Consider the following 23320-nt stretch of genomic DNA (forward strand, 5'->3'; position numbering starts at 1 on the left):
AACTGCTGGGCTGAAAGGGCTGTGATGAGCTGCATGAAGCCCAGCTGCAGGCCAGTCACTAGTGGTGTACTCCAGGGGTAAATTCTGGAGCCAACACCATTTACCATCTTCATTAATGACCTGCATGCTGGGACAGCATGCACCTTCAACAAGTTTGCAGATGATACAAAACTGGGAGGAGTGGTTGACAGACCGGATGGCTGTGCTGCCTTTCAGAGGGATCTGGGTCAGGTCGCAAAATGGACCAAGAGGAATCTCATGGAGTTCAGCAAAGGGAAGTGTGAAATCCTGCCCCTGGGGAAGAACAATCCCAGTGTTGCGGATGGAGTGCGTGCACTCATAAGAGAGGAGCAGCAATATGTTTATTGGTAACAAAGTTTGATAGTAAATGCAACAGTGGTTTAACAAGATTCAATGGCAAGGTACACTTGATTATCTACTGCATAGGAGACAGGATCAGACAAGACTGTCAGGGAGACCCTCCTGTTGAATCATGAGTTTCAGAGAGGACTTCCTTGCTTTCTGAACTACTTCTCAGAGAGGAGTCTAGGTGTGGCTGGATCCAATCCTAGTCCCAGACTTGGTCAATTGTTATGTCTAAAGGATTATATATGCCCAATCAATCCTTTTTATTACTTAGCTAAGATTACAAAGTTTCAGTGCACTTGTTCCCAAATCAGTTACTGAGTATCTGATCCGATAAGGATTCTCTCAGCCTTGAGGAGTAACCTTGACAGGCATCCCTACTCAAGGGGAGATCCCAGTGTGCAGCCCACTACCATGCAGGAGAGCTCAAAGGGCTCTTGGGCTGCTCACTATTTATAGGGGTAAGATGATTGACTTATAGTCATATTTGTATACTGACTGCAGATGCCAGTTTCTTCCAAATCTGGCTTGAATTGCCACAGACCAGCACTGTGGTCAGGTGGCTGCATTACCAGAAATTAGCCCTTGGCTATTTTGTTGTTATCTGTCTCCCCCAATCCACCTTGAGCCTTGAGTGGGATGCAGCCATCGAGACCAGATGCAACCATCATGGGCACCACTGGTGGTTATCACTTGATCAGAGTTACAGGAAAAGGTCAGGTTGGGAGGGGTGGACTGGGGGCGCAGGGGGAGCACACCACCACACCCAGGCACTGGAACAACTTGCCCAGAGAAGCTGTGGAGTCTCTATCCTGGGAGATATTCAAAACTCAACTGGACACAGCCCTGAGCAAGCTGTCATAGCTGACCCTGCTTGAGCAGGGGTGGGGTTGGACTGGGTGATTTCCAGAGGTGTCCGCCAGCTGCAGCCGTTCTGTGACATTACCTTTGCTGGGACATGGCTCTACCCCTCTATAATTTTGAGGAGCTAGTGGCTCCTACTCTACAGCCAGTGGTATCACATATAAAAGAAGCTGTTTGTAGAGTATATAAATGCAGCGGAACCTGTATAAAGGTCACAAAGACATATTCTCTTTTATCTACCCGTAGACGCTGCAACTGGAGTGAGCGATTCCATAATTCATTTAAATGGGAGTTTTGTTAGCAATACATGTAGGTTCCAAATGCCTGACCTGCATTTTTATGGGTGATTTGTTAGCGGCAGTGGGTAATCCTGCATAGACAAAAGGTTTTGATACTCAACAGAGTACTAACTTTACCTCATCTCCATTTCTAAGAGAACTTTAGATAGCAGGGTAATTCATGTTCTCAGAATGCTGCATTTTGCATCAAACTGTTTACTGTAATGAAACAAGTAATTTATTTTTATCTGAGCCTGCATCACATCTCTCACTTGACTGCTGGTTCTGAACATCGGTAGAAGGTGCTTGAACTGTGCTTCTCCACACCAATGATGCATCCACAGCGGGAACTTCCACAGGCCACAGTAATGGTTCATAAGTGTCACTGGACAAAGTTGTACAACATTTCATTTTCCCTTTTTAATCTTATCTGGTGATAAGAAAGGTTTGGAATTCGTTGCTTGGGAAAGAAAACTGGCATTTTTATCACCTAAGAATGAAGCCTACTTTAACCTTGCTGGTTATTGGTATTAATTGTTTGTCATGATCTTAAAGCAAATGCAAAAACTAATATTATCACTTAACCGTAATATGTGGTTGGCAAGTATACACAGCAGTTTCATATCACGAAGGTATAATGGGTATCTGCAAGCTGAATACTTTATATAAATATTATTTTTGTATTGCGAATGTCATTATCAAATTTAATATAACAGACATAAACTATGATATATTTTGATGTTGGAGGAAAAAGGAACACAGAATGTTATTGGTGAGGAAGGGTCCTGCAGAGCAGAGACAGTTTATTCTGTGAAGTGGCTGTCACAAAGTGACACTGGATCCCTCTACACAGTGAAGTTCAAATAAGTGAAATCATGTCAACATCTCTTACATAACTATAACATTTAGTTCCATAAATTACATGAAAGTTTTGAATGTATTTTAGTGGTAATACAGATTTCAGTAACATCATAGTATGCTAACATATTAAAACCTCCTGCAAACATTGCCAACTTTTTTTTTTTACCTAATATAAAAATTACCTACCAGGAAAAGACACTTCTGAAATAATTTACAAAAGCATACTGCATGTCAAGTTTTCTAACACTGAAGATAAGCCTCAGTTGGTGACAGACCAACATTTTCCCAATGTCTGCTTAATGTAAAAAGACAGAAACCACCATGAGGACAGAATCCCCACATCCCTTCCCCACATGTTATAACCCTTGAAGTCCCTCTTGCCTCTTTCTCTCATTGTGGTCCAGTGACTCTCTCTCTGTTTTGCAGAATAACACAGGTGGGAGGAGAGAAGCAGTAAATGCCAACTTCTCCCTGTCCCTGCGTCCGTCCTCGCATAAGGCTTGAGATTGTCCTGACAGCCCCAAGGGCTGGCTAGACCTTGACTGCTGAGGAGCACAATGAATTTTGCCCCCACTTCATGGATGAATACTAGGTTATTATATAAACAGTGAGCATTAAAATTACCAATAGTGTCATTCAAGATGCGTGTCCAGCTCATTCTGCCATGGAGTTTTCCCACAAGGAAATCTTTCTAAGCAAAAGCAGGCACCTGACTGAGGCCCTAGGGATGGCGCCCAGCACTTAGAGAGGAGTGAGTTTCAAGACTCGGGGAGGGATATAAAAGCCCTAAAAAAGGGACTTAACTGGAGGAGATGAGGACCAACTGAGTGCATGTAAGCCTCTTTTTTGAGAAGAGAGTGCCTCCGTGTCTCCAGCGATGGTAGATTGCATAGTCTGGTACCTTTTAGAGCATGGACAGATGTCCAGGCTGATGGGAAGAGGTCTGAAGGAGGAAGACGCAGGAGATGGGACATGCCATTGGTACATCCATTTTCCCTCAGTAGTTCTTGTGCTAACCTATGCTTCTTGAGGGCCACAAAAATGATCAGAGGGATAGAACACCTCTGCTATGAGGAAAGGCTGAGAGAGTTGGGGTTGTTCAGTCTGGAGAAGAGAAGGCTGCGGGGAGACCTTATTGTGGCCTTTCAATACTTAAAGGGGGCTTATAAGAAAGATGGGGACAGACTTTTTAGCAGGGCCTCTTGCAATAGGGCAAGGGGTAATGGTTTTAAACTAAAAGAGGGTAGATTCAGACTTGATATAAGGAAGAAATTTTTTACAATGAGGGTAGTGAAACACTGGAACAGGTTGCCCAGAGAGGTGGCAGATGCCCCATCCTTGGAAACATTCAGGGACAGGCTGGATGGGGCTCTGAGCAACCTGATCTGGTTGTAGGTGTCGCTGCCAATTGCAGGGGGGATGGACTAGATGGCCTTTAAAGGTCCCTTCCATCCCAAAGCATTCTGTGATTCTATGATTCTTCCCTTGTAGGTATCCCTTCTCCTTCTGCAAGACCCAAACACCAAGAACCAAACTGTGCTTATGCAATAACAAAAAGAGAAATCTCTCACTGATATATTTCTATATGTATTTGAGGCATAATTTGGAAAGAAACAAGGAAAAAACCCTACTATTTTGAAAATCTCCTAAAAACATAAATACTGCTCTTACTTTTGCACCTCCCAATAGGTAGCTCTTTGCCTTTTAGATGCTTAATCCTTTAAAATCAATCTGATGTTTCTTATAAATCAAATGAGCAAATTAGCTTGGGGGAGCAAGCTGTGCAGTGTCTGCTGGCCAGCAACAGATGTCTATATACTTGTGGATATACTTGGAAAGCTTGTGCCTCTTCCACCCAGTGCTGTTCTCACAGAGAACAACCCTGTTTCTGCTGGCAGCTGAGTGCCAATGAACAGCTGCCAGAGCAGCTGTCCCAGGCCCAGGCAGGTCCTTGGCACCGCGGGGGACCTTATTCACCTGGCTGAGCCGCGAGAGACCCACCAGACTAAGAATGTGGGAAACGAGGTGTGGCATGTGCACGCGGGGTAACCCTTGTCACACGTCGCTGCATCCCAGCTCCCTGCGCCTTGTCCTGCTGTATACACTGCCCTGTTGTGAGTTGTGCTTGTGGTTTTAAGGGAGTGGAAGGGGAAGGAGTTTTAGATTAATCTTCCCTAAATTACATCTGCAGGGTTTCCTTCCTTTGGTCTAGAGTTCAAAGATTATCCATCTAAACAGATTTTTTTTTCAAATTCTTCTTACTTGCTCTTTTTGTTGAAAGACATCATTTGAGGGGGTTCCTTTTCTATTCTGCTTTGAAAACTTGTGGCAGTAAACCAACATGTTCCCTTCCCTTTGCATACTTACCCTAATAGAGCAACTTCAATCACAGGCTGAGATGGCTTCTCTCTAAAACAATTTTCTTCCTTGATCAGTCTTTGAACCTACAGGTCTCTTATTAGATTCCATAAACGTATCTCTCGGGGGTAGTTTCATCAGAATTAGCACGAGATGAAAAATGTCAAAGCATCAAAGCGGCAGTCTGTTTTCCCTCAAGCCAAACGCCAACATTATCATCCCACTGGTATTTTGCCCATATCCCCCTAAGACTCAGGTTGCAAGGGGTTTAACAAGGCTTCCTCAAAAAAGGGAAAGCAAACAAATTGAAGGTGAATCCTCCCAAGTGACTCAATAAACCAGCCATGCGGGGACACTATTTTAGGGCTACATAGACTTGAAGCCATATTACCATTTCACATTTCAGCTGCTCCGTTTATCGCCCTTGAGGCTCACGCTTCAAACAAGACTGGGAGTGGCAGGGCTGCTTTTGGCACCGTGTAGATTGAGGGCTGTGGTTTCTACAGTCTGCTCTGTATCAGTTGGTCACAACTACAGGACAGAACTTTTGGCATGCAGAAGTTTCTCCTCTTAAAGCAAGAAAATTATTAGTGAACATGAAAAATTGAGCAGAAAACTGGTTTGATAAGAGATGGGCTTTCAAAACAATAGCAATGCTGGTGGTTCTGAAAAGTGATTACATTTACATATAGTCATCACTGCAAGATCATATGAACCTGGCTTCACAGTTTCAGTAAGAACACCTAGAACTGGGAAAGCTGAGATGAAAACTGCTTCTGAAGGCGTTTCCAGCTTTATCCAGTTCTATTAACCACAATTGTGTCTTTTCTTATTCGGCACCCTATCCAGAAGTTTGAATGGAATAACTTTTATTCATAGCCATATGCACCTGCAGACAAAACTGAGTGGTATGTGAGATGTTGTTTTTATCAGTTGTGCTGTGAAAGGTTCTTGCCAGGCTGAGGTGTTTAAGGGAGTCGTGTGAACGCTGGAGGACTGGTGCTCTCCACGGCACGCTCACGTACTGCCCAACGGCTGAGTTGGCAGCAGCTGCCTCTCACAACCTTGCTGGTGGAGATGACCACCCTCTCCAATATACCAGCTCAGGTGGCTCCTTTCACTTGCCTCCAGGCACCTTGATTCAAGATGGATTAAACAATTTAAAAAAAAAAACAAAAACAAAAAACCAAAACCAACAATAAAATAAAACAAGACAAGTACAAAACCAACTAAGCTGGCAGGTGGAAAAAATGAGTGCATGGGCAATTGAGTTGGTAGGTAGGAACAAATACTGTGGCCTGGGACCTGTGCAAGGCAGCTGAGAGCAGAAAGGGGAGAGAACAATTTTGCCAGGAGCAAATTTGGAAGTAAATGAATGTATCATCACCCTCCATGCACCAAAAGGTGCCAGTTACCTACGTAATGAGGATTAAAGGGTCTGGCTATTACTTCTGCAACAAAGAATTTGTCTAATCACCTCATTCAGCTGCTTGATCTAACTTCTTAATCTAGTTTAGGTTCTTTCCCTCTTCAGGACATGCTGATCTCTGTGTATGTTTTATACATGACATATGTGCGTGTCTGTGCATATAGTAAGAAAAAACATGTATTTAGAAGTTGAAGCTGTCAGAATTACGGTTTCCAGTTCACCCCAGCACAAAAGCTCTGGTCTCACTCTCCCAGTCACAATTCATTCATCTTGTGCCTCCACATTAAGAAGAAGCTTTAATTATGTGAGTGCAAATGTCCTGCCCCCCTCCCTGCCCCGTGCTCTGTTTCACTCCATACACAAGTTCCACCAGTATTATTTTAGTTCATTTTGCTGTGGCTCTAAGGGGTCTCAAAGGCGTCTGGATTCAAAGCACTGTCAGCGACATACATGGAAGACTTCAGGTGAGAGGACCAAGCATGGTCGCAGGCTAACACAGCTGAAGCTTGGGCATCTCATCTATCTCTAATTTACAATAGGGTCACACAGATCTGTTCTGTGCAGTGTCTCTCCTGACAGTTCCTGACAGCACAGTGCCCCGGCTGTGAAGGTGACCTAGAAGGTGGGAAGAGTTGTGGTTCTCTTCTTCATTGTCAGCCTTGGGGAAAAGGAGGCTACCAGGGGCCAGAATCTTTGCACTGGCAATATTCACCGTTTAGGAGTGATCTTCCAAGGATTTTGTCTCATCAGTATTTTAGTCTCTCTCAACAGGCCTCCTGGGATGTGCAGTGTTTTTGAAGTGCTGACGCCTTGTAACTGCTGCCTTCCGCAGCCATCAGCGTACCCGTACTGCACACTCCAGATTAACAAAGTGCTGATTCCCTTTTTCCTAATCTTCTTTGCCCCTCAGTGAGATTATCCCCCACCACCCTTCTTCCATTGTATTCACCACGGAATATTCTTTAAGCCAGGTTTTCCAGGCCATTCAGAGCTCCACCTCAGCTCCACCTTTATAGAGTAGATTCTGGTTCATAGCTTATGCACATTCAGAAAAATGAATTAGCCCACCTCCACCTCACCTTGATGATGGTTCTGGCTTTGATTTAATCTTTTAATTTCTACATCAGTTTTTCTTTTTTTAGTTGTTTTTAATTTTTTGCTTCTGCATTTCTCAGTGGTGCATCATTATTGTACAAGGGAGCAATCACCTTATACATCCACTCAGATCGTGTTTGGGATGCGACTACTAGGCTCCTGTGGACAGTGTCAGGCAATGAACGTAGTCAACAGTTATTTGATATGTCAATGATGTAGGTTTATGATTATTTGTAGCAATGAGAAAACGTCACCAGACCCCTAATGTTGTTACAATTAATTCAAGACAAACATGCATCAGCTTGTAGCAATACCCTTTACTGCTTGCATTAGGCATGTCCACCTGATTTATGGTTACAATGAAAAAAATCACCATCATGTAAAAAATTCAGATGGAGACATGGGAGACCACATGAAAAATGTGTGAAAATTGTGATATGACTGGGGACTCACAACAACCTTTCAAAGTCTGAATTTTAGGATACAGACAAATAAATAAGGCAGACATGGATGTGGCCACAACATTAGTTCTGAGTACTGCATGCGGATGGGATGTTTTGTAAATAAGGAAATCTTCCTTAAAAAGTCAAAACGCTGAATGCAAAACCCGCCAGGCAATCAGTACAGGCTCTCCTAAATATTAGGCCTTTATGTGGAACAATTTTTTTTTGTATCATAAAACCTGGAAATATTTTAATGCCTTTTGTTGAGCTATTCATCTCCACTCGATAGCCCCAAAGATTTATTTACAGAATCCAGCTGCCAGGGATTAGCAGATCCAAACTGTTTAACCAAGGTGCTCTGCTTCCTGCTGAGTTCCAGGTGTCAAAGACTCACTAAGGATGGACTCTCTTTGCATAGGTGATTTCATAAATAATTAATAAACCTACAAAAATGCAAAAGCAGAACTAGAGAAGAGTCTATATTCAAGAGGAGTTTTTAGCGATAGGCAGTTTACCTATTCTATAATCACCTTGGACAAACGCATAGATATAATCTGAAGAGAATACAAATAATCACTTCGTCAGAAAACAGGCTTAAGTAGTTTATTCCTGTAAACAATACTTACGACTTAAACATAGATGTGCTTAAAGCTCCCAGCTGGGATTAGACCAGTATTGTGCAAACTGGTTTAAAAGACAGCGGAGAGATTTCTGGCTGGCCAAAGTATTTATGTTCTTATTTCAAATGAGCAAATTAAAAAATGGGTGCAATAAAGAAAGTGAAAAAATGGAAAAGAGTATGTAAAGTTACGGGAAAACATGGTTCCTGAGCCCAGCTATTTGAGTGGCTATCTTTATTAAATACTTTCTATTTTTAACGAATGTATAACAAATCAGATGTCAGCAATCTGTATTTTCTACCCACCTAGCTCGTGTAAAGTTTTACTTTCAGAGAGTGAAATGGTATAACTTTGGGGTTTAGCATGTGTCAGAGTTGCTAGGTGCTCCAGTGAAGTGAGTAAAATGTGTAAAATGTGTAAAATGTGTAAAAAATTGAGTAGCTCTGTACCCAGAGATGAACAGGTTGTGCTTGTTTTGAACTTGTAAAACTGGGACCGGTGAACCAAAGCGGTGATTTATAAAGAGAAAACGCTACCAGGTATATTCTGTTGTGTGAAAGCAATTGGACTAGCCAGTGGGAAGAATATAATGCAGCATGGCAGGCTTTAATTTACCTCTGCAACACATCAGGTACCCTCAACATTTCCAGATCAGAAATGTTTTGTGATAAGGCTTTTCCCTTTCGGCACCACTTTTCAGCTAGGTACTCCCTCTAACCCTGATATTCTCCTTTACTTTCTCACAGTCTAAACACAACCCTAGAGCTCAGCAACTGTAATTTACACTACCTGTGGCTTTCTGACCATCTTCACCTGAAAGTTTTTGTCTATGCATGTAGATTTTTCAGAATTAGCTTGTTTCAATCCAGACGTAATCACTTAGTTCTTTAAACCAGTTTTGTATGATCGATAATCTTCAAAATAATGTTTGCCACCAAGAAAATCAAAATGTACCATCTATCTTAAATATTGTGGAGCCTTAGATATACTGGTAGGATATTTTCTAATAAATGTTTAATTGATAATAATGAATGATTTGTCTGTTTTATTCTCCCTGTGTTTGTAATGCTTTTCTCCTTCACAAGACTTATTACCCAAAGTATTTGCTATAGGACCAATTCTGGCCCTACTGAAATTAATGTATACACCTGTTATCTTTGTTGAGAGTGAGAATTAGCAAAATTTTAGCACTCTTGTTCCGCATTTAAAGCCCAGATAACCACCAGAGTTGTTAATAATAGTTTTTGAAGTGTTTATTATTTTTGCTACTGGATCACATGTACCTGTTCACCTACACTTACAAATAAAAAAAGAATGAATTCAGTTTCAAAGTACACAGGGATGGGGCTGCTGAAAGTCAGTGGTATTGCATACTTTTACACTAGACTCCAGTTGGCCTGTTAGTTGATATATCATCAACTTTTATGTATTTGATTCTGCATTGTTTCTTTGGCTGATATGGGAACTAAATCAAATACAACTGTTTATGTGACTATTTAGGTCATGGTTTTGCTTTCAAATTTGTAGGATGAAAAATGCATCAATAGGTCACTTTTATAATACCAACCTTTTTTATGAAAACAGCATACAGGAGAAAACAATTGCAAGTGAAGGGTATTAATTGTGCATTAGTTCAGATTTTAATATAGCATAAATTATTGAATAGTATTTCTGTATTGAATTAGTGGAGCAAACTGCTGTTCTATTTAAATGAATGTTACTGGTTTTCGTATAAGACCACTGAACACATAAAGAAGCATACCAGACGTGTTATGAAGCAGATTGTTCCACTGATTTTGACATATGGAGGTACTGTCAGGGAAGTATGTTTTCCTTAGCTCCAATAAAGGTAAATAAAAACAGCCTTCCTAGTTTCAGACCTTCATAGTTTTAAGTTTTAGTTCACTAGGTTGTCTGTAGACTTAGTTGTATTAGTGACCTGTCAGCAAGGACTCCCTTGAAGAGCAGGCATCCTTTGTACTCATTTTCTCTTTGAACACTTTGCTTCCATTGAAGAGGGGGCAATGTTAACCTGTTCCCAAGAGCTTCGTTACAGTTTGTGAGCTCTAAATCCTCCTTGAAAAACAGAATAAAACAAATTTAAAGAAATTACTGCCAAACATCTCCAATGATCTGGAATTTTATTCCATCCATATACATGCATAGTAACAACATTTGTTGAGAAATTATTTCTATCAGAAGTAGAACATTATCTTTGTGATCACCAGTTGCAGTATTGCTACTCTTATATTTAAATATATCTTATATATGAATTAGATTCATAATTGCAGCATTGAGTTTAGGGTTTTGTTTTAGACTGTGCCTTTCAAAAGATAAAACTGATTGATATGACCTCATTACTTACAATACTGCTTCCAGTAATTTTGTTCATTCTTTATAAAGTATTGCATTTAACAGCAAAGGTTTAAAAATTGAGACAGAGATGCATCAGCGAAAGAAAATACAAGTACTATACAAGAAAAAAATTGCCATCTTCATTTAACGTACGTTTCAGATTAAGAAAGTGGACAGAAACATACTGCTACATACAAATGCAAAGCCTAATGACTAAGGTACTGTATCTGCTAAAATATAAAGTGCAAACCGAGCCCAATTGTTCAAAAAATTGAAATTTTAAGGCGAACTTTACAGCATAGTTGAAACTTCTTTGCAAGTTATATTTTAGCATATACATATATCTGCAACAGCATATAAGAAAAAAAAAATCAGGATACACAAGTGCTTTTGAAGCTATTTCTAAAATGCTTTTCTGTATTGTTTGTGACTATTTTCTTTAAAATCTACTATACAGTGCAAACCATATGTGCTACACAATAACTATACAATAACATTACAAATGACTTTAATATAAAGTTTTTAAATAAAAAATAACATAACTACAGCTATGAATACTGCTGGTAAAATAAATTAATATTTTTGAAAATGGCACCAATAATACACTTTACTAATGGACTGTAATGAAATTACACCTTTAAGTCTTCAACTCGGCAATAGTGAAATCTCCTGATTGTCCAGATGTAATTCAAACAGCTTTCTTTAGACTGTATGGAACAATATGCTAAACACAGGTACCAAAGGTGACGGACCAATTGTTTCATTTGACATGTTCTGCTGCATGTGACGAGCAATAAAACTTCTTATGAGTTATAAAGTTTGAAAGATTGTTGAACTGGATGTCACACAGTCGGCAATACTTTCCACTGGTTGGGGCCTGGCTAGAACCATTCACGCCTTTAGCTATACTAGACAACTGTTCCTCTGCTGTAGGAATTGCTGGAGACACATTTTCGTTTGCAGTTAAGGGATTCTCAGAGATCCAAGAAGGAGACTTGTGCCCATCTTCATGCGGAGGATTCTGGGAAATGTTCTCTTGCTGTGGGTTTGCGGCAGGTCTTTCCTCCTGTTTTAGTCCCCCATTAACTATTACCATGCCTCGGTTTTTCGGCAATAGCGGAAGAGACTCTTTCTTCTGCACAGCACATCCATTCGAAGGCGCCTGGCCTTTAGGAGATTCACTTTCTGTATTTGTGCTTTGATCTAAATCAGTATTATGAATGACGAGAGAACCAGAAATGTAATCACTTGGCTTTATTCCATAATATGGAGAAAGCTGATCTGCTCCTTTAGCTTTCTTTATTGCTCCAGGGTAAAGGCATTGTGGAAGAAACAAATGTTTGTTTTCTTCTTTTGTAGCAATAAGCTGGGCCGCTTCACTAAAGACTTTTAGTCCTTGAAGTGTTGCTAAGTGTGTGGAAAATAAGTTTCCATTAGGAGAGGACTGTTTTGAGTTTCCGTTTTTCTCACATTTGATTATGCTTCTTTCGTAACTGACATCCGGGCTGTTTCTTTCACTTTCTGGGTTTTGAAACACCTTACTGTCGAGCTGTCCCAGGTCACTACGCTGATGGGCAGTGACAGGGCAAAAATTCTGCTTGTGAGCCAGGTAGTTCTCTACCTTGTTAAAACTGATCTTGCATACTGTGCACTCATGGTAGTCCAGCAGCCTTTTGGGAGAAGTGGACGTCCTCTCTGATGGGGGTAAGCATTTTTTACTGAGATCTATTGGCACATCCATCTCCAAGCAAGACACAGTGGAGTGGGGAGTATCACACTTTGAAACTGGAACGCACTTGTTAATAGACAATGATGTTTCCAGATGCTTCGAGACTATGCCTGGAAAGATATCACATCGTGGATGGTAACATTCTCCAAGGCCTTCTGTTGACTCTTGAGTAGATGTACAAGGATTGCCCAGATTAGCCACTTCTAGAAATCGCTGTTGAACTAGTGGTGGCCTTTGCTCTTGCTCTGGTAGGCACATCTCATACATCTTCCTTCGCTTCCGGGTACGCATTGTTCTCTGCATGGCAGGCACTTTGTTGGAAGCAGACCTCTTCAGTGGCGGATCGTGGCGAGTGGCACAGTAATACTGCTTGTGGACCATGTATGTTTCATGTCTGCTGAAAGTAATATTACAAGCTTCACATGTGGTCTTGTTAGGATCACTCTCCCCTTCTACTAAAGGAGCACTGGGATTCTTCACATCAGAAGGTTTTCCGTTTATCTTGTCATCGCCGTTGCTTGCAGTTGACAACTTCTTAGATTGTGCTGTGAAGTCTTTTTCATGACTTTTATTGTTTGGCCCAATCAAATCTAAAACATTGGAAGAGTTTATGCAAGATGTCTGCAGAAGTTGATTCTCTGGATCTGATGTGTGAGGAGCTGCATTCAGGATGTTTATAGAGCTTTGACCGTTACTGGGACTTACAGCGTCTGGCATTTTTTCTGGAACACTGGAAAAATCTGGTGACTTTGCCATCTGCTGCCATCGGCTGCTGCAGTAATGCTTTTTGTGTACCAAGTAGTTGTCCAAATTATTGAATGTTATGTTACACTCAAAACATGTAGCCCCTTTGGGCATCAAAGGGCTGTATATTACAGGAGGATAATTGCTACTTCCATGCCTCAGTCTTCGATGGACCAGTTCAGACATTTTGGCTAGTATCTCTGAAGCCTGAGGAACCACAGTGATGTCCTGGGGAAAAGCAAACTGGGAAAGAAAAGGTCCCATTGGGAAAGAAGGACCAATATTAGGCTGAACTGGCGATGACGCAAGTCTTGGACTGGATGGTTCAGATTTTATTTTAGTGTATGAGAAACTCTGCTTATTTGTTGCAGGCTGTGTTTCCGGCCTCTGGTTTGGGAGAAAAAGTGGACCCTTTTTTTCACATTTATCAAGCTCTGTATCAGAACTTGCATCTTTAGTCTGCATGGTCTTTTGGCTCTGGGGAATATCATTTCTGCTCAACAGGTCCGTTGCTGGCTGTAAACCTTCTTCGTTTCTACTTGGAGAGTGTTCAATGTCACTTTCTCTCTGAATCTTGTTACCAGAGACATGTAACTCTTGGTGCTGCAGTAGCTCCCTCTGAGTTTGGAAGCCAAAATGGCAGTGATTGCATCTAAAGGCAGCTTGAGTAAGATGCGAGAACAGGTGTTGATGAAAGTTAATCACCGAGTCTGCAGTGTAAGTACAAACTGTGCATTTCAGACTAGCACCAGGTGGGAGAAATTCTTCCATTTTCACTCCTATAGAAAAGACAAGTAAAACACAAAATAAAGTGACCATTTTGCCCTTCGTGTATACTGGAAATTCTGTTGCACAGAAGGTACAAACACAGTGAGAACAACTAATTTGCTTCTGATGGGATTGTATTAGTCACCCTGAAAATACTTGAATTGCTTCAGAATGTCTTTCCTCGAACTGCTAGAGGGTATTCCCAGACTTCTGCTCTGCTTTGGAGAGCCTTAGTATCTGCATGCTTTCAGCAGAGATGAAGGGAAAGAAAGAACAAGGGAAAGGATAAAAATAGATGGGACTAAATGAAAAGGTCTTAGAAATTACAGTTTTAACTAAGGGAGACATAGTGTTCCTCATACACAATCACTGGGTATTTTGAATGGACAGAAAGCACATCAAGGTCAAGAGGCTCAAGGTTATGATGTGGCTTGAGGTACAGCCCTCAAACTCAGAGTGCCTGAAAGGCACAGACAGAACAGAAGTAGCACTTTGAGCATTATTGATGCTCAGCTCCTTGCTTGCATGACTTGGCTGTAGTGTGGGAACAGGATACAGAACTATCCTCGTCAGAAAGGACTGATGAGCTGCATTCATTGTGAAGGGAAGGGGGGTGGAGCAAGACACGGCTTCACCAACATTTTACCTTCCACATATAATGGCCGTAGGCAGCTACTGCTGTAATACATCTTTTCCTCAAGAAATCATTACAGCTTTCCCTATCAAGAACAGTACATTCAAAGCCATCTTACAATCACTGCTGAAACAATCGAACAAATTGTTTCACAGTATTTAGAAACTGAAAATGCTTAAAAACAGACAAGATAAAATTTCTCTCCTGCAACAACGCAGATTCTGATTATTAGACAATAAAAACTGAAACTGGTAGGGATGGTATTCAGAATCTAAATGGATATTTGTTCTATCTACACACACACACACACATATATACCATGCCTTGGTCAGGTAAACTAGTTTTATGCTGGTTTGACAATATAAAGCTGTAAGAATACTGTGGCTCAATCCGTGGGAAGTCATTCTGTCAGACCTGGAGGTCCTCACTTCTCCCCTAGCATTGGTGACTCCCACAGCTGTGAGCAACACTTAGAATTTGAACTACTGTGGGCCTCAGAGGCCAGAAGGGAGATGAGGTACACAGCACTTTTATCAGCTCTTGTTCCCCGTCAGGCACTTTTTCATCAGGAGGGCATACCAAGCTTTAGCTCCTCCACTGCCATGAGATGGTGTTCCATGTGCTTCCACATCATGTGATACAGTCATGGTGGAGTGTCTCTACAGACTTTGCATTTCAGTTGGGGCTCCACGCTCCAGTGGTGTGGGTCTGCTACAGCCCCCAGCAGGAAAGGTAACAGAAGCTGAAGCAAACACAGGACTAGTTTACAGGGTCTTTGGAGGAGGAATGTTGCATTCCTACTGCAGAAGCTGTTATAACTTGTGATAATCTGTATAGAAAAATAAAGATTGACAGGATCTGAAAGAGAGCAAGAATGAACTGACTGGTTTATGACTAAAAAGGAAGGGAAGGTCCAACTTTTAGCCTCTGATCTAAGAAATACCTAAAGATTCGTACTGGAAATTCAGCAGAATCTCAGACGTATGTCTTTCAAGGAACACAGATGCTTATCCCTAGATTGCAAGAAGACATGGCCACTCACAGCTCATGGCTGAAATCCCTCTCTACACCTAAGCCAATGGTATGTCACTAAATGCAAAGAGCTGAAGCAACCCTTTTACACAATGACTAAGATTTTAGAATTTTCCTCTGCTTGCAGAGAAATGAATTTGTTATCTTCCAAAAGTACCTGGTTTTAATTACTAGGCTGTAAGACATGCTGGGCTGCATTCACTTTCTCTTGTTGAAGCTGTTCCTACTGTTCCGCTGGTTCAGTGAACAGTGAAATATTTGCTAGGCAAGAGACAGAATATGGCAATAGCCTGATATTCAAAGTTAAGATCTGGAAGCACAAAAAGATCTGACCTCTAAATGAATGGCTAAGTGTTGTCTGTGTTGTCTACATAAGGAAATTTCTCACTCAGCACTCTTCTAGTCCTGTTCTGGGAGGTATCAAACTCCTCCAAGGCAACATGATGCCTTCTAGATTTGTAATTGCTGCCCAAGTATCAGAAGAACATTTTTTACTTCACCAAGTCCACACAGTGGACTCCCACTCCCCCAAGAGTTTTTATACTGCAGCCGAATAAGGCTTTCTTCTGTGAATAAAGCGCACATTAGTGTCCTTTAGACTCCGTCTATTTAAGAGGAACTCCTGTACGGCCCTTGCCTCTTTCCAGACACAGCTCTGTACACTAGAGAGCCAACACACTCATACCTGACACTGCAGTCTTTCTCATTTGTAGGTTTTCTCTGCTACTGAAAACTCCAATGCAGAATGTTCTGCAAACTCATAACTTATGTTTCCAGACCTAATTCAAAACAAATTCAAACAGCACACTCAATGGACTTTCAGGGAAGGAGATAAGATTCCTGTTGAGTTGCAGGTTTTTAATCTCAGGAATTTTGTAATCCCACTTTCCATATATCTAGTATTATAATTTTAACAACATGGACAAAGCAAATACTATCTTCATTTTATATTTATAAGGAAGGAAAAGAATTTTGGTATGAAACAGTAAGTTTTTACGAAACAAGTGTCCCAGGAAAAGCACACAGAGTTCCAGACCCTGGTCCTTAAAGCCTCCTGCCTAAGAAGCCTACTCTAGGACCCCAAGATCTTATTTCAGAAGGACTTCCTCTCTGGTGGTGTGTATTTCCCCACTGAGCATCAAAACAGGGTAGGTAAAGACTGCAGTATAGCAGACTCATGTTTGGTGGATGGAATCCTGAAATAATTGATCGAATCTCTCAGAGACCAAGCAGCAGCAGTCTAACTGTCTCTGGATTCCTGAGCAGACCTTCACCAGTAAAGAAATGCTGCCTGTACACGTGTATATACACATTAAGAGAGGGACAGCATTCAAATGAGGATTAGTAGATAAGAGAAATTACACTGGTTACCTGGGAGAGGTGCTTGGTGTAGGACACAGGTCAGAAACTGTTGACATTTCGGTAGTATCTACACCCAATATTTGGAAAGACATTGATCCATTGAATGTCTATAGTGAAAAATTCTTCAAATAGCTAAATCTAGAAGATGATATGGGAAAATACATGGCACTTACCACTGTGAGAATTTAGGTGCATTTCCAGAGCTCTTGCATTAGAAAAACTTTTGGTGCACTGTGGAAAGGGGCAGACACTGGATATCTGCTGAGCAGTATCTTCATTCTCCTCTGAGAGCTGAGGTCCCTCTCTTTGCCTCCCACTGCAGTAGTACATAAGATGGGCCTGCAGGTTCCGCTCGCTTCGATACCAAATGCCACAGGACTTGCAAGGGAATATGTCCTCTACAAGCAAATAGAACCAGGTGCAGGTTAGCCACGGTGCACTCAGTGCCAACCAATTAACACAGCTGGATTAATTCCCCTCACTTCCCCATTAAACCCATACTTATTTAATAAAATATTGAAAACAGAGCCACAGTTTTATTAAAATGTCACTTCCAGGTGAGAGACTGAATGTGGGAGACAGTTGTTTCTTTCAAAAGGAGATTTTAAAAATAGTTAATATAAAAAAACAGCTAGAATCTTTTGGCATGTAATTATTTAAAAAATGAAATTAATTGTTCGCTGTGAATATGCAGTACTAATTCAAGAAGAAAGCTGTATTTCCAATACCTCACTACTTAATAGGTGACATCTTTCAATTGTGCTTTTTCTTCTGTGTGCACAAGTCTTTCCAGCATTGGGCCTTCGAATTTTTGAGTGCTAACTGCAGATCATTCTGAAGAAGGTATATTTTCAGAATGCTTATGCCTTTATTACTGTAAAATCCTGTTGCTCTGATATCCAGGAGGCCAGACTAGATTACGTTTCCTTAAGATCCTACAGTGTTGAATGTAATATTATACTAAGCAGCATGTCAATTTCCTGGGTTCCTGTTGTTATTAATATTAGAAGTTAAAATTTCTAATGTACTTTTGTCCTCTTGTTTTTCATAAATTGTTACTGTTCCACAAAAAAAAAGGATATTTGCTAAGAATAATGCAATTTTTCAATGCCTTCTATCCCAAAGTGTCAGCATCCTCCCTGAGGGGAAGACAATGCTGAAGTTGCACAGAGCGCTTCCCAGCAGCAGAGGGAGTAGATATTTTGGTCACGTATTGAAGGCTACATACTTTACTCATGTGAAGAGTAATAATGAATACTGTGTATTTACACAAAGCACACAGATATTTGGTTGTTAACATCCTGTCAGAAGGATACCTACACACTACATGTCGTGTATCTGTCTCAGAAGGAGAAAAGACCTGTTCAATCTTTCTGAAAGCTGAACTTGTCATCCTTTCAGTAAGAACAAGGAAGAAATCCCAGCCCTTTAGGGTACACCTACACTAGTAAATTAAACAGTGACAGAGTCCAGACTAGAGCACTGGAACTTCTTGATTATATTGTTAGATCATGAGAATGGTCCCTTCCACACGTTTGGCTTAAGTCAGTTAACACCTTCCCCATTGCTGCATACAGTTTGGGAGTTACCACTGGCCTAGGATCATTCCCTGCAGCTGGTCAGGACACTTCTTGCCTCTTTTTGAGACTAAGAGAGGATAAAATTATGAAGCTGACCTCAGGATCAGAGAATAGGCAACTGCAGTCAACAGGGGGCTGGAACTACATGATCTTTAAGGTCCCTTCCAACCTAAATCATTCTATGATTCTATGATTCTATCAAAATTCCCCCTGACTTCAGAATGCAAAAAACTGCTAGTGATTGTAATTAACTTAGTCTTGAAGAATGGGTGGCTGCTCTGAAAATATGGCATGTGTAGCTGATGATGTAATTCATTATAACTCGCGACAATTTAGACAATTTCGAATATTGATGTGTATAGGACAACTGCTCTGTTCCAATTCCTTTGGGTGAACAAAGTTGAAGACTCCAACCCATTGCAATGGATGAGTTTATTTGTTAAATATCGACAAATGCAGCCAAAATTTACATTGCTTAGTTTGCTTCTCTGACTGCATTGCTAATGCTTGTCTACTTTTCTGCTCATGAATTTGCATAAAATATTTTCATCACTACCAGTTTCTATTTTTCCATTTGCCACTGACTAATTCTGCATGAATTTAACACACAAATATTTAATGGAGCAGTTAGTATTCCAGCATATACCACTATTAAAACATTACTGATACAGCTTGCATCATTTGAAATGTCCATCTCATGTGAAAGCTGACATTTCAGCATTTTTTTCTGGCTTCAAATGGTTTAAAAAAGTTGAACCGTTGAGGTTTCCATAGAAGAGAAAGTCCAAAAGTAGTAATAGGAAATTCTGATATGGGCAACGTCCTATTTGAATTCATTTGATTACATTCCATCACAGAATTGAACTTTCTGATTATCTTAATGAATTTGACTTCCAGCCATCTTTATTTCCTATGGGCTAGATGGCCTGGACAGTCTGTAGCTCCAGTTATGCATATTGAATATGTGACTCCCATTACGTGCCATGCAGAGGAAATGCATTTGAGGAGTTTTGCATGGTGAGAGGATGGAATTCCAGGGAGAACAATCCATAGGGATGGGATCTGAAACTATTAGTCCCCTAAAGCGATGTAAAATAGATAAAGGGCACTTGAAGTTAATGTTTTAATTCTTTAAAAGCAAAATATTTCAATTTGTTTCAATGGATAGTTTCCAAATATTTCAATGGATTAATTCAGGAAATGAAACATTCAAGTTCAAGCTGAATGAGCCAAAGATAATATTGTAATTTTGATTTTTCAAATAGAAAATGTTAGGAAACATTAAAAAAAAACCCTCTACGACACTTAATTTTTCTAGAAACTCATTTTTTTTCAGAGATCTAGCAAAAACAATGGTTAAGAGATGCCTCACTACAAATCCAGAGGTGCACTCAGCACATTACTGGACTCACATCTGGCTCAAGACTTTACTGAAGAAACTGAATTTCACCAGCTCAACAATGAAATGTGGAAACAGCCCCATCTGGTCAGAGGCAGAGTCAGAACCGAGGTGGAAAGTCCTCGACAGCGAGACTTGCTACTTTAGCAGCCTCCTGGAGTTAAGAGTACAGAGGTTACTCTGAGTTGCTACTAAGCTTGTATAGCAAGAGATGATGCACCGTAAACTTAGAGCCCTCTTAGCAGCAGAAGTCGTAATGATCAGTGCAAAAGGCACTGCTGGCAGCAAAGGTGTTTCCAGAAATTTGATGCTGTGGAAATCTGACTACTTTGCCAAAGCCTAGAGCTGGTCCGCTGTAGATTTACACAAAAAACCACCCTCAGCTGAAAGAAGCTGTGAATGAGCCATTGCCCTTTAGGCCAGGTAACTCCCTCCCTGGTGGCTCCCTTGCAGCTGTTGGCTATAACCACTGGTCTGCCCTCACTGTGGTAACTTGGTGGTCCATCTTAGGGGCTTCTGATACCTTCTTTTGGAAAGGTCCTGTACAGCGCTAATTGCTGGTTCTGTGAACAGATATGTCAGCTCACAGCAGCCCCACTGCGAGGGTAGAAATGAATGTGCTTAGCTAAAGGGCTTGAGGTTGCTGCCAACTCACTCTCTGGAAAGGAGGACTTGGATGACTTAGACATTTTACGGTTTATCTTTTAAAACAGGCTAATAATAAATGTGTAACTATCATCAAGATTGTCTACCCAGAAAATAAGCAATTACAAAAAAAAAAAAAAAAAAAAAAGGAAAAGACAGAATGAAAAGTATTATCACAGTTATTTTAACTAGTCCTGTCTGAAGAGCTTGAAGATAGTGTGACTGTTCAAGATACACTACTATTCAGTGTGAGCCCGAGTGGCAGATCATATGCCTGTGTGTGCATTCACACCTGAAATACTGTGTTCAGTAGTTCACTGTATCTAATTACAACGCTTACAAACTACGGGACGCATGGGGAAGTGCTCCAGCATGGGGTCTAAATGGACAGGCTTACAAAGTACCGAGAACTAAGGATGTGCAATAGGTCTAAGTGATGACTGGTGAGGATCATGGTAACAGCTAACATATTTGAAAAGTACTTAGAGAGGAGGATGAGGAACTAGGGCTGTATAAAGGTAAAAAGCAGTAATAAGAAAAAGATAAAGAAATGAAATTTAATAAGCAGAACATTCATGCTGAATTGTCCCAGTTCAGGAACTGACTTATGTACTCATGTCTCTCCTCTCTAAGGACAGCACTTATATGCTGTATTTTGACCATGATAGGGTCTATTGATGTCCGGAGGACATAAAAACATTCTTGGGTAGCTACACTGAGCGGAGATACTACAATAAATCAGGGCTACTATAAAGCATGATCTCTGCTGCATTTTGAAAGAGCCACTGAAGAGATATGCTCTTTCTTTCCATTGAGTATCATGAATTATTACCAGAAGCTGCAGCTATAAGCAACAAGCTTACTTGAGCAGCAGAGGCTGGACTTTGTGAGCCAAAAGGCCTATCTTGTCTACTTTTTTAACAGTTTCTGATCCTATTGCCTCTGGGAGCAGATCACAGAACCTCCAGACAGGGCAGGTTGGGTACTCTGGGTGAGGCTTTTGCAGAGCCCAGCTGCCAGACAGCTCTTCTTCCTCCTTTTATGTCTGCGAGTTCATCTGAGATGATGGGGGAATGAAAGCAGGCTTTGAGCTGTGGGTTTTAAGTCGTGTGGTTTCTGTGGTCTTGAATTCACTATTGCTGTATCAGCTCTTCATATGTGCCTCAAAGTATTGCTGTTTTAAAAAAATGCCAGAGAATAGTATTCATCGCTTACTGTTCACAATAGCCGTAGGCAAAATAGATGCCATTGCGGCTTGTTGAGGGAGCAATTGTATTGAGTCCAGCAGGCGTGCAGGATACATCCCTTCTGTGAGAGTCATCTGACTAGCAGCTTGCAGCCTTGAGTCAAAATCTACAACAAAGGCAATCAGCTCTTCACCCTCCGAGATGGCCTTGGTCGTGGTACACCAAAGCTGCCCTCCTACAGGAAACATAAAAGCAGAAAGATTTAATTGATGGTATCAGATTCCAGAACTTAAAACATCAGTGCCGTATCTTCACACTCTTTAAAATTTTGATGGTTTGTTCAAGGTAAAGAGGCAAATAATTTTCACTTTTACCATCTTCAACATAGGAATCAACATAGGAATTTCCAGTGTGTAAGAATAACAGTTTGGGAATACCTTTCCTAATTATTTGCAGCATGAATATTCATTTTAATTTTTCATTGTGTCTCCTATTGAAAATTAAGATATAGGTGAAAACACTTTACATGGCACTTTTCTAATCGTCACTTTTCACCAAACTTCCTGCATATTTTTTCATAACTCCAAGTTTGTTTTATTTTGAATACCACATCACAGCACAATAAAACCAAACAGCTGCAAGAAAGAAATCAGATTTCCTCTTAAGGGCGTTCTTCCCCTCCTTTCTGTTTGCCACCCTCTTTCTCTGAAAAATCTTCCCTTATGTAATATTCTTCGTAACATGACTGCTTTATCTCTGCTTACACTGACTGAACTTCCTGAAAAGAAGATATGCCAAAGATCTGTTTCATAAAGGCTTATTCAAATAAAGGTTTGTTTAAAAGGGGGGGGAGGTGAAGAACTTTCATCAAACAGTAAGATACACTATAGCTCTGTGCTGCACATGTCACGTGCAGTGCATTAAAAAGAAAATTAACTATGCGAGTACATCTACTAATGTATTTGAATGCGATAGTGAATGCTCATTTATTTAACATGTTTAGACAGGCAAAGCACTTATATTGTGTTATCTACACTCTCAGGCCTAGATACATATCCAATACAGTTATGCCTGAAATAATGTTGCATACTTTATATGTTATAAAGCTTTTTTTTCCTCAGGTTTTGTATATATAGAAAAAGCTATATGTTGTATTCATTAGGCAAGCAAAAACTGTACTCGTTTTGATAAGTAATATTGCTGTGTTTATCTTTCGGCATAACTGCCTTTTCAACTGCACTTCATTTTTTTCCCCTCAAAGAGATTATAGTTTTAAAACAACTTGTTGCAAAAATCTGGTAGAGGAGATAACAACAGTATATGATATGCCACAGCTAAATGGAAGAATTAGGACATTGTTTCAGAGAAATCTTGGACAATTAATTAAACCAGTCTATTAGCTTTCAAAGATGAGCAAACAAAACAGCATCAGTGACAATGTGTTTCAGTGGAAAAATAAAGCTAAGCTCCCAGGCCTCAAAGTGGTGTAAAAGTTTCAAAGCAAAAAAGTGTCTTTGTATTCACCCTTCGGTAATACAGCAGTTGAAGGTGGCTCCAAAGTTTACAAACAA

General features: G+C 40.5%; 1 protein-coding gene across 4 annotated transcripts in view; it reads right to left on the reverse strand.

The window, feature by feature from the left end:
* Nucleotides 1–10436: 10436 nt before the first annotated feature.
* ZFPM2 (zinc finger protein, FOG family member 2) overlaps nucleotides 10437–23320 on the reverse strand; it is a 317280-nt gene continuing 304396 nt past the window's right edge. For all 4 annotated transcript variants that reach the window (XM_087747663.1, XM_087747644.1, XM_009469422.2 and 1 more), the window contains 3 exons: nucleotides 21778–21984; nucleotides 17112–17336; nucleotides 10437–13921 (listed from right to left, as the gene is read on the reverse strand). In XM_087747663.1, the coding sequence (XP_087603789.1) occupies nucleotides 11430–13921; nucleotides 17112–17336; nucleotides 21778–21984 (2924 nt within the window). In that variant the 3' untranslated portion in view covers nucleotides 10437–11429. The remainder of the gene's footprint in view (nucleotides 13922–17111; nucleotides 17337–21777; nucleotides 21985–23320) is intronic.

The sequence above is a fragment of the Nipponia nippon genome, unplaced genomic scaffold, assembly GCF_047370975.1.
Source record: "Nipponia nippon isolate SJK-2023a ecotype South Korea unplaced genomic scaffold, ASM4737097v1 scaffold_1, whole genome shotgun sequence".
Taxonomy (NCBI): Eukaryota; Metazoa; Chordata; class Aves; order Pelecaniformes; family Threskiornithidae; genus Nipponia; species Nipponia nippon.